Source organism: Salvelinus fontinalis, chromosome 3, assembly GCF_029448725.1.
Source record: "Salvelinus fontinalis isolate EN_2023a chromosome 3, ASM2944872v1, whole genome shotgun sequence".
In the NCBI taxonomy this organism is placed as follows: domain Eukaryota; kingdom Metazoa; phylum Chordata; class Actinopteri; order Salmoniformes; family Salmonidae; genus Salvelinus; species Salvelinus fontinalis.
The window spans coordinates 39792083-39808288 of NC_074667.1; the positions used below are offsets into that span (position 1 = coordinate 39792083).

The window sequence follows — 16206 nt, forward strand, 5'->3', positions numbered from 1 at the left end:
ACTGTAAATTGGACAGCAGAGTTATAACAAGAATTTAAGCTTTCTGCCCATATCAGATATGTCTATGTCCTGGGAAATTTTCTTGTTACGTCATGCTAATCACATTAGCCTATGTTAGCTCAACTGTCCCTGGGGGGGTGACACACCGATCCTGTAGAGGTTAATTGACCCTGATTATAATGTATCAGCTTTCCTAACAAATCCAGTTAATGCACATAATTAGGCAAAATCATTTAAAATGTGGTTCCAATCATACAACTTGTAGAGTAGCATTAGGGAGAAAGTATACATTAAATAATAAGCCTATAAAGATACGGTAGGGATGACTGGGGATTTTAAAATAACTTTAAAACAAGCTCTCTGTCTCTCACCTATTTTACTTTCCATTTGAGTAACAAAGTGGAGATTGCTAAGCAGTCTTCACAAGTTAATCAAATAAAACATGCTCCCTATGTAACGCCATGTCATTCTATCCCATCAACCTTTGCATGCAACCACTCACCAACAGTTTTAAAACACATGGAAATAAATCAACCATAAACAATGTTTATATTCAATCTTTTTATTATTACTTTTGAAATTCCAAGACTTACTTTCAACAAATTCATTGGCATAACACTGATTATTTTGTTAAGAGTGCAAATCCTTGGACTGTTTCTTTGTAATTGATAGAAAGCTCATCCAATTGTTTCCTCTCATCTTTTTTTTTTTACACTGTCCCTGTTATATCTACACACAATAGTAGCACACAATCTGTTAGAGTAATATTAAGCACTCTTGCCATCCTGAGCTACCAGCAGAGACAGAGAAACAGAGACAGAGAATACAGACATAAGTGGACAGATGTAAATAGGGACAGAGCTGGAATTCTAGTTTTGAAACAAGATGGCTGACAAAGGACATACAGCACATAGTAGCAGTAGTTCTAGTAGTATTAAGTAGCAAATAGTATTATTATCTTATGGAGAAAGTTCTTGTCTTTCATTGTGTTTGTGTGATCAGCTTTTCTCTTGTCATTGCCTACGTATAAATATTTCCCCTGCAGCATGAGGCTACTAAACCAACCAATGCACTCCAGTCCCTACAAAGGGCGTAGTTAGCCTTCTGTTTGTATTTTTTTTATAGCATCAACAGGCTTCCTAGGGGTAGTAGAGAAGTATGGTGGGAGCAGTATTGTTGTTTGTGGCTTGTTGTTGGTCTAGCCGACGTTGCCCAAATCAGAGTTTAACATTTAACCCCCCCCCCCCAAAAAACAGTAAAACAGTGCAAAAAAAGTATAAGCTTCCGATGGCTTAACTTAGACAGCCAATAAGAACAAAAATAACTTCTAATTCAGCTGATTATTTGACAAGAGTTAGGTAGGCAATATAGAACTTCAAGTCAAAACAAATTCCTGATAAACAGAAAATACAGAGGATAAGAAGTCTCAGGACAATGACAAAGATATCATAATCATGTAAAAAAGCATCAGCCATCACTTCTAGAGTTCCCCACTGCATTCTTAGGACATGGCTCCATCTGGTCCCCCCGATTTGAGAGGCCAAGAGGGGACACAGTTAGACAGACAGGGTGGGTGGGCCAGGTTGTGGGTTCACTCATGATATGGATTCAGGAACAGGCAGGCAGGGGTCTACTAATGTGTTAGAGGTGCATGTGAGGAGTTATATACTCATTGTGTGTGTAACTGGTAACTTAGTGTGTTTCTGGTGGGAGGGGGATGTGACATGGGTGCAGACACCAGAAATGCAGTCATTTCCCTAAGGGGGAGCAGGTGAGGAGAGAGAAGGGTTTTTCCAGAAAGCCAGACAGAAGATAGTCCATGTTCCCCCTCAGCAGGTGCAGGCCTCTGCTGAAGTCTTTGCTCTGTCATTCCTATCTAGCTTGATGGGCTCTGGGAATTCATTATACAGCTCCACCTCAGTCTCCTGATAAGAAGAGGGGAAAAAAGTAATGAGGATGAGAAGATGGAGAAACCAGAATCTAAGTCTTACTCTACTTAAGTCCCCCCCAAAAAAGGTCAACAAAACCAAAACACCCATTCCCTCTCCTGGACAACCTTGGCCCCACCCACCTGTTTGAGGGCGTTGCGTGCAATGGTCTGGAAGGCCTGCTCTACGTTGATGGCCTCCTTGGCACTGGTCTCAAAGTAGGGGATGTTGTTCTTACTCTGACACCATGCCTGAGCCCGCTTGGTCGTCACCTGGGTGTGGATGGAAAGACATTCACAAACATCAGATGAGATCTATGAGGAGACCAGGGTTGGTCTCAATTCCAATTGAGGGCAGTCAATTCAGGAAGAAAACTGAAATTCCAATTCAATGATTGAAAAAGGGGCATCTATTTTTAATACTTCAAAACACATACATTAGATAATACCCTGCAACTAAGAAATTATTAAATCATATGTATTAAAACACCAGTGGAGATGACATTAGCAACAGTAGCATTAGGTCCAGTAACTTCCATGAGATGTTTTAACACCTATAAAATCTGTCACCCACCTGTCTGTTCTCCAGGTCAATCTTGTTGCCTAGCACCACAAAGGGGAAGTTCTCGGGGTCTCTGGGACTGGCCTGGATCAGGAACTCGTCCCTCCAGCTGTCTAGAGTCTTGAAGGTGTTGGGGGCAGTTACGTCAAACACCAGCACACAGCAGTCTGCCCCACGGTAGAACGCCACACCCAGAGACTGGAACCTCTCTTGCCCTGCCGTGTCCCAGATCTGACCATGAGGACGGGTGGAGGTAGCGACGAAAGGAAGAGGGAGGGAAACAGTGACAGAAGGCAAGAGGATTAACTATTGTTGGGCAACATATTTTCTGAACTAAGATCTTAAACTAATCACACTCACTGTGTCATGTATTCAGCCATGTTTGGTTGCCACTTCATGAAGTTAGCATCAGTGCTACCAAAAGAGTACTTTATAAATCAACTTTTGATCAAATCACACCGATCACCCATTGGCGTGACAAGTTGTTTGCCTTTCCTTAGTATGTAAATCACAGACCGTATGTCAGACGTCCTTAAAATCTATTAGAATATTGTCGTTAATGAACTTTGGGTCGTCTTCATTTGGGCAATAGCAATTCAGTAAAGTGACTTTCTTGTGCCAAGTTTCCAGTTTCCTGTTATAAAAACGCCCATTTGGGTCTGTAGCCATTTCTGTAGACTTAAAATGGAACTTTATCAATGAGACTTGATACTCCTCTGGATCTTGAGGAATAGGTGGAGGAGAATGTCAACCCATCCAAGCTCACCCAAACCTTTCACTTTCTATTGCCAATAGGTGAGTTTCTTGCAAAAAAAATAAATGTTGGCGTTCTTTTTCAAATAAGAAAATTCCTTCATTATTTTGGCTGGTTGCACAATTCCATTGACATTCCATGACACACATGGTAATGCATTCATATCTTAAGTATTATCCACGACACGTGATATTGAGATGGGTCTTTACATAGACTCCATACATTGTGTTGAAACACTAGAAAACAGCTACAATAAAAATAGCACTTATCAATCCTCAGGCTTCTTAGTGGACGTATTCAAGACATGAAAAATAAAACAAATCCCTCATGTTCCTTTTTCACTTCCTCCCCTTTGATGCTTCCTGGATGAATCTGTCCTGTGCTGTTGCACAGGTGAGAGAGCAACCTTATTGGTGTAGTCATTCCCTTTAATGCAAGTTAAATGGTCAGTGACTATGTCTCTATGCAATACAAAGAAAGTATATGTACAGTCTTGGCCAGACTTAAATGCGTTCTAGTCAACCACAAATGTCCTACTTTAACTAAGGCGCGTTATGAAGAACAAAATTCATAATAATACAACTTATGATTCCATTGGTAAGTCCAATATAGACTCAGCGACCAGTTAATTAGGTACACCACCCAGTTCACGAAAATGGTTCACTCCTACAGACAGTGAGTCATGTGGCCATAGCTTGCCATATAAAGCAGGCGTCGAGGCATTTAGTTACTGTTTGATTGAACATTAGAATGGGTAAAATGAGTGACCTAAGCGACTTTGAGCATAGTATGATCGTCGGTGCCAGGCGTGCCGGTTCCAGTATCTCAAACGTCCGGCCTCCTGGGCTTTTCACGCATGACAGTGTCTAGGGTTTACCAAGAATGGTGCCACAAACAAAAAATATCCAGTCAGCGGCAGTCCTGTGGCCTAAAACAGTTAGTTGACAAGAAGTTGAAGGAGAACGACAAGAATGGTGCAAGCCAACAGGCGTGCCACAAACAGGCAAATAACAGCGCAGAACAACAGTGGTGTGCCGAAAGGCATCTTGGAACACACAACTCGTCGGTCCTTGTCACGGATGGGCTATTGCAGCAGATGACCACACCAGGTTCCACTCCAATCAACTAAAAACAAGTAGAAGCAGCTCCAGTGCGATCACCAACAATAGACAATTGAGGAGTGAGAAAACGTTGCCTGGTCCGACGAATCCCGGTTCCTGTTCCGTCATGCTGATGGCAGTCAGGATTTGGCTTGAGTCCATGGCCCCACCCTGCCTGGTGTCAACAGTACATGCTGATGGTGGAGTAAAGGTGTGGGGAATGTTTTCCTGGCATACGTGAAGTCCCTTGATACCAACTGGACAATATTTCCACACCCCAAAGAAGTCAGGCTGTTCTGGATGCAAAAGGGGGGTCCGACCTGATACTAGATGGGCGTATCTAATAAACTGGCCACATAATGGAGAAATTGATTTATGAATTGAAAAATGTGTTAAGTCAGAAACATGATATCTCATGCAGATTATATATATTTTTAATCAAATACATAAATCAGTATGTGTAATCTCCGACAATAGATGGTCTGGGTTGCTGCGTGTTCAGCTTAACCATACTCTCCAGCTGTTGCGAATGGATGAGTGTAAATACTGTGTGTCCATGCTAGTCAACTAGTATAATTAGTGTTTTTGAAGTAAATATAGTGATTATTATTAAGGAGTCCTGGCTGGTTCTGCCTTCTGAGATACATGAGACACTTCTAAAAGCCAAGTGAAAGGAATAGGTTATTCCTCCCAGGGCCTAGAACAAGAGGAAAACATAAAAAGCACTTGCCATCACTGTGTTAATTGAAAATAAAATCAATTTGACTATTTAGGCACCATTACAGTATATTAAGCCATTTTTCCCCCCAACTTTCCAAATAATTCTCCAACGAAATAAATACAAACAGATACAGGCCCATAACCATAGCCTACAGTTCCATTGTACTGAACACAACCACATGTGGGGAGCACTTGTTTTGACCCACCGGGGGACAGAACGGGCGGATCACTAAGAGCAGGGTGGTATAATGACTTGTAATATTAAATCAACATCAGTAACCGAACCAAAGTGAGTGCGTCCATTTATTCACCTAATTTTCAGAATTTATCAGTTACATGTTCAGTTGACCTAGCTACATTTATTTTACATTCCACTTTAGGATTCAGTTAATGAATACATTTCAATATAATTGTCCAACAAAGAGCTTGAAATAATAATTGAAAATGTGCATAATTGTGGGCTTTGCGCACATAGCTGCTTATGTCTCCCTCTTTTATAAAAGACACGTAATGATAACATGTGCCCACTTTAACATTTTTCAATTCAAATATCAATTTCTCAGTTTGAATTTGGCACCCTGCACTTTCACTGGCTGTTGTCATATCGATCCCGTTAACGGGATCCCAGCCATAAGAAAATTGATATTTTAGTAAAGAAAGGGGATGGCAAACAGATCACCTTACCTCACGGTCGCCATACTGGAAATCCAGGCCTTGACTTCTCCTGTCCTTATAATATTGTCAATTCATCTATGTGCCTGTTTGGCACTTCTGATGTGTCTTCTCAGACTGAAAATGTCTGTTGTGCTCCTATGTTATACTGTTAATATGGTGTCAGCCAGGCTGTGCGGTTTATATGGTGACATTATTAATAGATATTGTCGCTATGATAGTGGTGCTGTGGCCATGTTTCTGTACCTGCATTGTGACGAGCCGATCGTCCACCATCACCTCCTTGGTCAGGAAGTCAGCTCCTATTGTAGCTTTGTACTGGTTACTGAACTTCCTATTCACATACTGGTTCATCAGGGAGGTCTTCCCAACTCTGAGAGGGAGATAGAGATGAAGGGGGGGGGGGGGGGGGACAATAAGAGATGAAGGGGGGGGGGGGGGGGCAAACAGGGGAGAGAGGTGTTAAAGATAGATTAATAGCTGTTATTCAACATGACTGCATTATTCCATCTATCTATTCAATCCTAATGGTGAAAGAGAAACCATGACCGATGCCTCGAGACAAAATCAATAAAGAACAGAGAGAGACACCAGACACCATTAAAACCCCATCAGAGGTGCTCTGGTGCACTCTACTGTGGACACACACTGTCCACTGTTCTCCCCTGCAGTGCTGAGCATGCAGTGACACAATGAGAATACAGCAGCATCAGATTAGTGTGAAAGAGAGAGGGGGAGAAAAAGTGAAATAAAAAGTAAACAGTCATAAATCAAATGGATACATACAGTGCCTTCACTGGCCTGCCTTTACACAATACCCCATCATGTCAAAGTGGAATTCTGTTTTTTGACATTTTTACAAATTAATTAAAAATGCAAAGCTGAAATGTCTTGAGTCAATTCAACCCCCTTTGTTATGGCAAGCCTAAATAAGTTCAGGAGTAAAAATGTGTTTAACAAGTCACATAATAAGTTGCATTCTGACAACCTCATCTCTGTACACCAGACAAACATGCAGATAATTGTAAGGTCCTTCAGTCAAGCAGTGAATTTCAAACACAGATTCAACCACAAAGACCAGGAAGGTTTTCCAATGCCTTGCAAAAGAATGGAACCTATTGGTAGATAACAAAATATAAGCAGACACTGAATATCTCTTTGAGCATGGTGAAGTTATTACACTTTGGATGATGTATCAATACACCCAGTCACTACAAAGATACAGGCGTCCTTCCTAACGGAGTTGCCGGAGAGGAAGGAAGCCGCCCAGGGATTTCACCATGAGGCCGATAGTGACTTTAAAACAGTTAGAGTTTAATGGCTGTGATAGGAGAGAACTGAGGATGGATGAACCACGTTGTAGTTACTCCACAATACTAACCTAATTGGCAGAGTGAAAAGAAGGTTGCCTGTACAGATATTCTAAAACAGTCATCCTATTTGCAACAAGGCACTAAAGTAATACTGTAAAAAAAATGTGGTGAAGCAATTAACCATATGTCCTGAATACAAAGTGTTACATGTGGGGAAAATCTAATACAACACATTACCAAGTACCACTGTCCATATTTTCAAGCATAGTGGTGACTGCATCATGTTATGGGTATGCTTGTAATCATTAAGGACTGGGGAGTTCAGGATAGAAAAATAAACAGGATGGAGCTCCCGGCCTCCCGGGTGGCGCAGTGGTCTAGGGCACTGCATCGCAGTGCTAGCTGCGCCACCAGAGTCTCTGGGTTCGCGCCCAGGCTGGGCTGGGTTTGTGCCCAGGCTCTGTCGCAGCCGGCCGCAACCGGGAGGTCCGTGGGGCGACGCACAATTGGCATAGCATTGTCCGGGTTAGGGAGGGTTTGGCCGGTAGGGATATCCTTGTCTCAGTATGTAAAAAAATGTAATAAAATGTATGCACTCTATTGTAAGTCGCTCTGGATAAGAGCGTCTGCTAAATGACTAAAATGTAAAATGTAAAAATGAGCTAAGCACAGGCAAAATCCTTGATAAAAACCTGGTTGTCTGCTTTCCAACAGACACTGAGAGACAAATTCACCTTTCAGCAGGACAATAGCCTAATACACAAGGCCACATCTACACTGGAGTTGCTTACCAAGAAGACAGTGAATGTTCCTAATAGGCCAAGCTAGAGTTTTGACTTAAATCTGCTTGTAGATTATTCTGACGTTTTTCGTACAATGTACCCAATGACTAATGAAAACTTGCTATGTCCTCATTGAGATTTTACAGACGTGTTCAATACGCCTTATTTATACACTTTTGTAATATTTATGAAATGCATATTGTTATATTTGGTAGCACTTATTTGTTTTTCCTTTGCCTCCAACCCCCTTTGATGTGTAGAACGGATGTGGGTGGGGCCAGGTCTACATATGGGTGCAAATATTTAAAAAAATCACAAAATCTCTGACGAAGGCCGTGTGGCCGATACGTAAGCTTATTAAATATCGGTGATACTATCAAGAGCAGTGTGCGGTTTCCTTTTTTCTTCGACTTAAATCTGCTTGAAAATCTATGGCAAGACCTGAAAATGGTTGTCTAGCAACAACCAACAACTAATTGGACAGAATTTGAAGAATCTTGATAAGAATAAATGGGCAAATGCTGCACAATCCAGGTGTGGACAGCTCTCAGGGACTTACCCAGAAAGACTCACAGCTGTTATCGCTGCCAAAGGTGATTCTAACATGTATTGACTCAGGGGGTTGAATACTTTTTTAATGAAGATAGAGGAAGAAACATTTATTTTGTGTAGATCGTTGACAAAACAAAACAATTCAATCCATTTTAATCTCACTTTGTAACCCAACAAAATGTGGAAAAAGTCAAGGGGTGTGAATTAGGCTTGGGCGGTATATCGGGGCATTTGGAAATAGCCACGGGATGGTTTTTTCAATACCATTGTAACTAATTCTTTGACGTTTTTCAATACAATTTAATATTTGTAGCTATTTAAGTAAATACCTGCAGTCAACTTGTGCAATACGTTAGGAGATAAAACAGATTACGTTCTTCATTTCCCCGGTCATATTATGAAGCTTACCATAGTTTCCCAGAACAGTTGTAAATAGCACAACAGGAGAAAGCGAGAGGAGCAGGTGAGTCCAGCTGTGTATTGACAGGGGTCTTATTTTATATTGAAAGTCAGTGTTTTTTTGCTTCAACAGCATGATCAGGCACGTCCAACTATACTGTACCTGAGAAAAGTAGCTAAACATCAGTCAGAGCGCAAAATTTGTCTGATGCTTAGCAGAAATAACACTAAGAGGCATTTTACATCTGCGTTTATAAAATGCAGCAAGATATTTCTTATGCATTTAAAAAAAATCCTGTGTGAAAAATGCTGAACTCTGTATTAAAGCGACCTCTAATTTTAACTTGCTAGTTATCCAAGTAAGTGACTGAATTAATAAGGTGACTGGGCACCGTATTGTGTCACTTTCTGCTGTCTTTGACACGTTAAAACCATTTGGATGAGTTATTTGTACTGCTGCCACTATCTTGATTTCCTTTCATTTTTTCTCCTCTACATTCTAGGCCCGTATTCTCCTCCGAGCAGAGCAAGCAGGCCCATTGCCCTTGCGACTCCAGACTGCACAGACACAGCGTTGTACACATGCTGCTCCAGAGTCAGTACTGTTCTTCCTTCAGACAGGCATTCGTCAAAACTTTGTTCATTTGTACAATTTCTCTCGTTCACATTCACGTGTAAAGGTCCAAACTCACCAAAAATGACATTCAGTAGCTCCTACCTAAATATGCATAACTGAGCTGGAGTGCCTGTCTTTGCAATTTGTTTATTTTCATTTGCACTCTAACATATTTAGCCAACAGCCTCCATGGAAATGCAATATTACTTGTGCTAATTTTGTTAGCATTCTGGTAATAAAAACACCCAATGTTTTTTTCGCGTTGACCCCTTGTGTACTAAACTAGTAATACCTTATATCCGGGATGAAAGGACGGCATGACGATATGAAAATCTGGATACCGGCGAACCCTATTGTGAATACTTTCTGAAGGGACTGTAGATGTGTGGGACAACCAACCAACAGCAGTCTGGTTGGACAGGAAGACTGTAGTTCTAATGAATCTGGCACACCCAAACTGCATTTTCTGATCAAAGTAGAAGACTAAACACTGTGGTCAAACAGAAAGAACACCAATACTCGGTGGCTTACCCAGAATCCCCCAGGATGATGACTTTCAGGAGCACTTTCTTCCTGGATGTCATTCTGTCGTGTCTGAGGAAAGACCACACACACAAAAATCAGGGTTGTGTCCCAATAATCTCCCCTTCAAGTGTGTACTCATTCACTACTCCCTACAAATTTAAAAGCCTTTAATTGGTGTAGGCCTAGAGGGAGTTTCCTTTTAAATCCTTAAAGGTTAGTGAAAAAGCACACTGAGAAAATGACCTTTTCAGTATGACACTCCCGGGATACGTACCATAATGAAGAACGAATGTGGTGCCCCGAGGCAAAATTTGTTTGACACCACTGCCCTACCTAAACCCAAAAGTCGTTATTGCAAGTATATTGACTTGATTTTTATCTAGATATCTTATATTCCAATAGTTTCAAACTAATCGTTGGGGTTGAAATCCATAGCTCTGCACAATGAGTGTAAGACAATGCTATAATGTGTGTGAATTAGCAATCTGTGTGTAGAGTCAGGGCTATTCCAATGGGCCAATCAGACTTGAGCTCCATTCATTCCAGTCATGCGTTCCCTAAGCTGCTGGCCAAGTCACGAGTAAGACATCATTAATTCTCTCTCTTAAAACCACACACACACACACAGGAAGTGAGTCTGAGGACTAGATCATGTTTCCTGTTACAGAGGCTAGAGAATGACCCAACCATAAAACTCTACTCTTTCCCAATCACTTGCAGGGTGTCCATTCCCAGACTGCAGTTTTAATAAGTGATTGCGATTACACTGCCATACTCCCAACTTCTGAGGGCATACTCTCTCAATGGAGTCATCTAGAAGGCACACACCTGGTGCAGTGTCATTGGAGCAAACCATGTCAGCCCAGCCTAGTCCTATCATAATAAAAAACTACCCAATGCTATATTGAAACATTGACGACATGAGTGACCCATTCAAATCCAGTGTATTTATCATGGGAAACAACAACGTAGCAGCCAAGCCAACAGTCAGATTAATAGAGCCTGACCGACTTATCAGTTGACTGATATTATCGGCTGATATTAGCCTTTTACGAATGTATTTGTATCAGCATTTAATCCACCGAAAAGGACTCTTATGAAATGAAGAGAAAACGCTAGGGAAAAATGCAGTTCTTCATTATTGGTCCAGAAGAGAGCTCTCTTTACATGGCTATTAGCCTATCTTTCCTTAGCATGCTACAGCAAGACTGGACACCATCGTCCAAAGCAACTACACCAGTCAGAGAGTGAACTAACTGTTACCGCTTCTACTGTGAGTGCTGAGTAGATAGAAGCTGGACAGCTCAATAAAGTGACAAAAATGCACACTGGCCTTATACTGTTATATGAAGAGTCATGGTAGGGTGTTGGGTGTTAGGACAAACAATGGATGCTCTGCCCAAATATAAAGCAAATGCTGTGCTAAGAATGTTCAACTGTGTGGTAACGTTAAAGGGATACTTTAGGATGATTGCCTTTTTATGTACTTCCCCAGAGTCAGATGAACTCCTGGATACCATTTTTATGTCTTGGTGTCCAGTATGATGGAAGTTAGAGGTAGTTTCACGAGCCAATGCTAAAAAGCATTAGCGCAATGACTGGAAGTCTATGAATATCTGCTAGCAGATACATCTTGGGATGTCCCTACCCCAGAATGTCGGCCCAGTTCCATCTCGCTCTATACGCTCCCACTGCCGGCCACTGGGTTTCCTCTCCTCACCATGGTAAGGAGTGGAAATTCTAACTGGATGCTCCAGATTTAAACATCTGAAACAGCTGGCTGCTTGTTCTATCTGTGTTATGGCTGTGTTCACTCAGGCTGCCCAATTCGGATCTTTTCCCACTAATTGGTCTTTTGACCAATCACATCAGATCTTTTCACATCAAATATTTTCCAGAGATGATCTGATTGGTCAAAGGACCAATTAGTGAAAAACGATCAGAATTGGGCTGCCTGTGTAAACGCAGTCATTTATGCCTAGATTGTAATGGAACTATTGTAGATCCAACACTCCAACTGATAACAAACAACATGTTTCTTGTAACAACCCCAGTCCTCGCCTTCTAATCTGCAACCCATGACACTATATTCTAGAAGTCGAAACACATGTGATAAAGATTCTCCCAAGCTCAGGCAGCTGCCGAAAAGGAATTTGTTTTAAAATCGCCTCATTAGCATACGATATACCACGTGCAACATATCTAACAAACAATGCGACACACACACACAAGATAAGCGTGGCTTTTTTTGCTGTCTGACATGCACTAATGTACCCACCACCTGATTCACACACATGCAAGGACGGACACACGCCCGCACACAATCTCTCCATCTCTTTGACCCATCCCCTCTCTTTCTCTTAAAACATCGTCCGATTAGTTATCTGTAAGGTCCAGAACATCATACATTTGCGACTCGGTTGTTGCCGGACACGACGCCCATGGTTCGTCCCCGACCTATTTCTAAATTAGTCTGCAAGAGAAGCCGCCCCACTGACGGTCACACATTTCCCCTGTCGCGTCGGTAAAAAAAGCTTAGTAAGAAATAACGACCTTCATACGTTGCTGTCTTAGCTAGCTAATGTTACATCATATAACTTACCTTCAACTTCCAACACACCAGAACGCTGTTTTCCGACTTGCTGTCTCAGGACAGCCTATTCTTACTGGATTTGAATAAATGTCTCAGGCAAAATAGCTAGCAAGCTAGCCAGATAAAATGTTAATGTTTAGACTTGGTGGCCGTAGCTTGTGTTGCTTATCGCTCTGATATCCAGCTTCCCGATGAGTATTTTCATTCAGACTCTCTCCACAGTAATTTAAATACAAATATCTAGCTATAGTTTCAATTCCGGCTTTGTTGGCTTGTGCCTTTTGCTCTGGGTTCTTTCCTAGACTGATTTTTTCCTCCCCTCTTTCACTTCCTCCAAAACAACTATTGCGTCATTGCTCTAAAACGTTTCACGCACAAACAGGATACACCACGCCCACTTTAATAACTGCATCAGGGATACATCTTTAGCAAGGTTGCAAATACCTTGGCTTTGACTGTACCAAATATGACAAAAATAGAAGCAATGATGACATGTTTACTCCACGACTGTCCAGATGTAAATTAATACATTTTTGGAAGTTCTCCAAATTACAATAACACATTTAATCTGATATAACATGCCAGTCTAAACAGCACCATGAGCAGTAGGAGATGAGCAGATAACAGCCAAAAATAAGTTTAATCAAATCAAATCAAATCAAGTTTATTTTATATAGCCCTTCGTACATCAGCTAATATCTCGAAGTGCTGTACAGAAACCCAGCCTAAAACCTCAAACAGCAAGCAATGCAGGTGTAGAAGCACGGTGGCTAGGAAAAACTCCCTAGAAAGGCCAAAACCTAGGAAGAAACCTAGAGAGGAACCAGGCTATGAGGGGTGGCCAGTCCTCTTCTGGCTGTGCCGGGTGGAGATTATAACAGAACATGGCCAAGATGTTCAAAATGTTCATAAGTGACAAGCATGGTCAAATAATAATCAGGAATAAATGTCAGTTGGCTTTTCATAGCCGATCATTAAGAGTTGAAAACAGCAGGTCTGGGACAGGTAGGGTTTCCATAACCGCAGGCAGAACAGTTGAAACTGGAACAGCAGCAAGGCCAGGTGGATTGGGGACAGCAAGGAGTCATCATGCCCGGTAGTCCTGACGTATGGTCCTAGGGCTCAGGTTCTCCGAGAGAGAGAAAGAAAGAGAGAAGGAGAGAATTAGAGAGAGCATACTTAAATTCACACATTACACTGGATAAGACAGGAGAAGTACTCCAGATATAACCAACTGACCCTAGCCCCCCGACACATAAACTACTGCAGCATAAATACTGGAGGCTGAGACAGGAGGGGTCAGGAGACACTGTGGCCCCATCCGATGATACCCCCGGACAGGGCCAAAAAGGAAGGATATAACCCCACCCACTTTGCCAAAGCACAGCCCCCGCACCACTAGAGTGATATCTTCAACCACCAACTTACAATCCTGAGACAAGGCCGAGTATAGCACACAAAGATCTCCACCACAGCACAAACCAAGGGGGGGCGCCAACCCAGACAGGAAGATCACGTCAGTAACTCAACCCACTCAAGTGACGCACCCCTCCTAGGGACGGCATGAAAGAGCACCAATAAGCCAGTGACTCAGCCCCTGTAATATGGTTAGAGGCAGAGAATCCCAGTGGAGAGAGGGTAACCGGCCAGGCAGAGACAGCAAGGGCGGTTCGTTGCTCCAGAGCCTTTCCGTTCACCTTCACACTCCTGGGCCAGACTACACTCAATCATATGACCTACTGAAGAGATAAGTCTTCAGTAAAGACTTAAAGGTTGAGACCGAGTCTGCGTCTCTCACATGGGTAGGCAGACCGTTCCATAAAAATTGAGATCTATAGGAGAAAGCCTTGCCTCCAGCTGTTTGCTTAGAAATTCTAGGGACAATTAAGAGGCCTGCATCTTGTGACCGTAGCGTACGTGTAGGTATGTACGGCAGGACCAACTCGGAAAGATAGGTAGGAGCAAGCCCATGTAACGCTTTATAGGTTAACAGTAAAACCTTGAAATCAGCCCTTGCCTTAACAGGAAGCCAGTGTAGGGAAGCTAGCACTGGAGTAATATGATCAAATTTCTTGGTTCTAGTCAGGATTCTAGCAGCCGTATTTAGCACTAACTGAAGTTTATTTAGTGCTTTATCCGGGTAGACGGAAAGTAGAGCATTGCAGTAGTCTAACCTAGAAGTAACAAATGCATGGATACATTTTTCTGCATAATTTTTGGACAGAAAATTTCTGATTTTTGCAATGTTACGTAGATGGAAAAAAGCTGTCCTTGAAACAGTCTTGATATGTTCGTCAAAAGAGAGATCAGGGTCAAGAGTAACGCCAAGGTCCTTCACAGTTTTATTTGAGACGACTTTACAACCATCAAGATTAATTGTCAGATTTAACAGAAGATCTCTGTTTCTTGGGACCTAGAACAAGCATTTCTGTTTTGTCCGAGTTTAAAAGTATAAAGTTTTCAGCCATCCACTTCCTTATGTCTGAAACACAGGCTTCTAGCGAGGGCAATTTTGGGGCTTCACCATGTTTCATTGAAATGTACAGCTGTGTGTCATCCGCATAGCAGTGAAAGTTAACATTATGTTTTCGAATAACATCCCCAAGAGGTAAAATATATAGTGAAAACAATAGTGGTCCTAAAACGGAACCTTGAGGAACACCGAAATGTACAGTTGATTTGTCAGAGGACAAACCATTCACAGAGACAAACTGATATCTTTCCGACAGATAAGATCTAAACCAGGCCAGAACTTATCCGTGTAGGCCAATTTGGGTTTCCAGTCTCTCCAAAAGAATGTGGTGATCGATGGTGTCAAAGGCAGCACTAAGGTCTAGTAGCACGAGGACAGATGCAGAGCCTCGGTCTGACGCCATTAAAAGGTCATTTACCACCTTCACAAGTGCAGTCTCAGTGCTATGATGGGGTCTAAAACCAGACTGAAGTATTTCGTATACATTGTTTGTCTTCAGGAAGGCAGTGAGTTGCTGCGCAACAGCTTTTTCAAAATTTTTTGAGAGGAATGGAAGATTCAGTATAGGCCGATAGTTTTTTATATTTTCCGGGTCAAGGTTTGGCTTTTTCAAGAGAGGCTTTATTACTGCCACTTTTAGTGAGTTTGGTACACATCCGGTGGATAGAGAGCCGTTTATTATGTTCAACATAGGAGGGCCAAGCACATGAAGCAGCTCTTTCAGTAGTTTAGTTGGAATAGGATCCAGTATGCAGCTTGAAGGTTTAGAGGCCATGATTATTTTCACCATTGTGTCAAGAGATATAGTACTAAAACACTTAAGTGTCTCTCCCGATCCCAGGCCCTGGCAGAGCTGTGCAGATCCAGGACAGCTAAGCCCTGGAGGAATACGCAGATTTAAAGAGGAGTCCGTAATTTGCTTTCTAATGATCATGATCTTTTCCTCAAAGAAGTTCATGAATTTATTACTGCTGAAGTGAAAGCCATCCTCTCTTGGGGAATGCTGCTTTTTAGTTAGCTTTGCAACAGTATCAAAAATAAATTTTGGATTGTTCTTATTTTCCTCAATTAAGTTGGAAAAGTAGGATGATCGAGCAGCAGTGAGGGCTCTTCGATACTGCACGGTACTGTCTTTCCAAGCTAGTCGGAAGACTTCCAGTTTGGTGTGGCGCCATTTCCGTTCCAATTTTCTGGAAGCTTGCTTCAGAGCTCGGGTAT

At 42.0% G+C, this 16206-nt stretch overlaps 1 protein-coding gene across 1 annotated transcript; it reads right to left on the minus strand.

Annotated features, from left to right (window-relative positions):
- Positions 1 to 546: 546 nt before the first annotated feature.
- Positions 547 to 12868, minus strand: LOC129847637 (ras-related protein rab7-like). The gene is made up of 6 exons (XM_055915393.1): positions 12525 to 12868; positions 9929 to 9991; positions 5982 to 6108; positions 2502 to 2720; positions 2072 to 2200; positions 547 to 1925 (listed from the first exon to the last, which is right to left on the minus strand). The coding sequence occupies exons 2-6, from the start codon at positions 9979 to 9981 to the stop codon at positions 1830 to 1832; spliced, it is 624 nt and encodes a 207-aa protein (XP_055771368.1). The 5' UTR covers positions 9982 to 9991; positions 12525 to 12868; the 3' UTR covers positions 547 to 1829.
- Positions 12869 to 16206: the final 3338 nt, after the last annotated feature.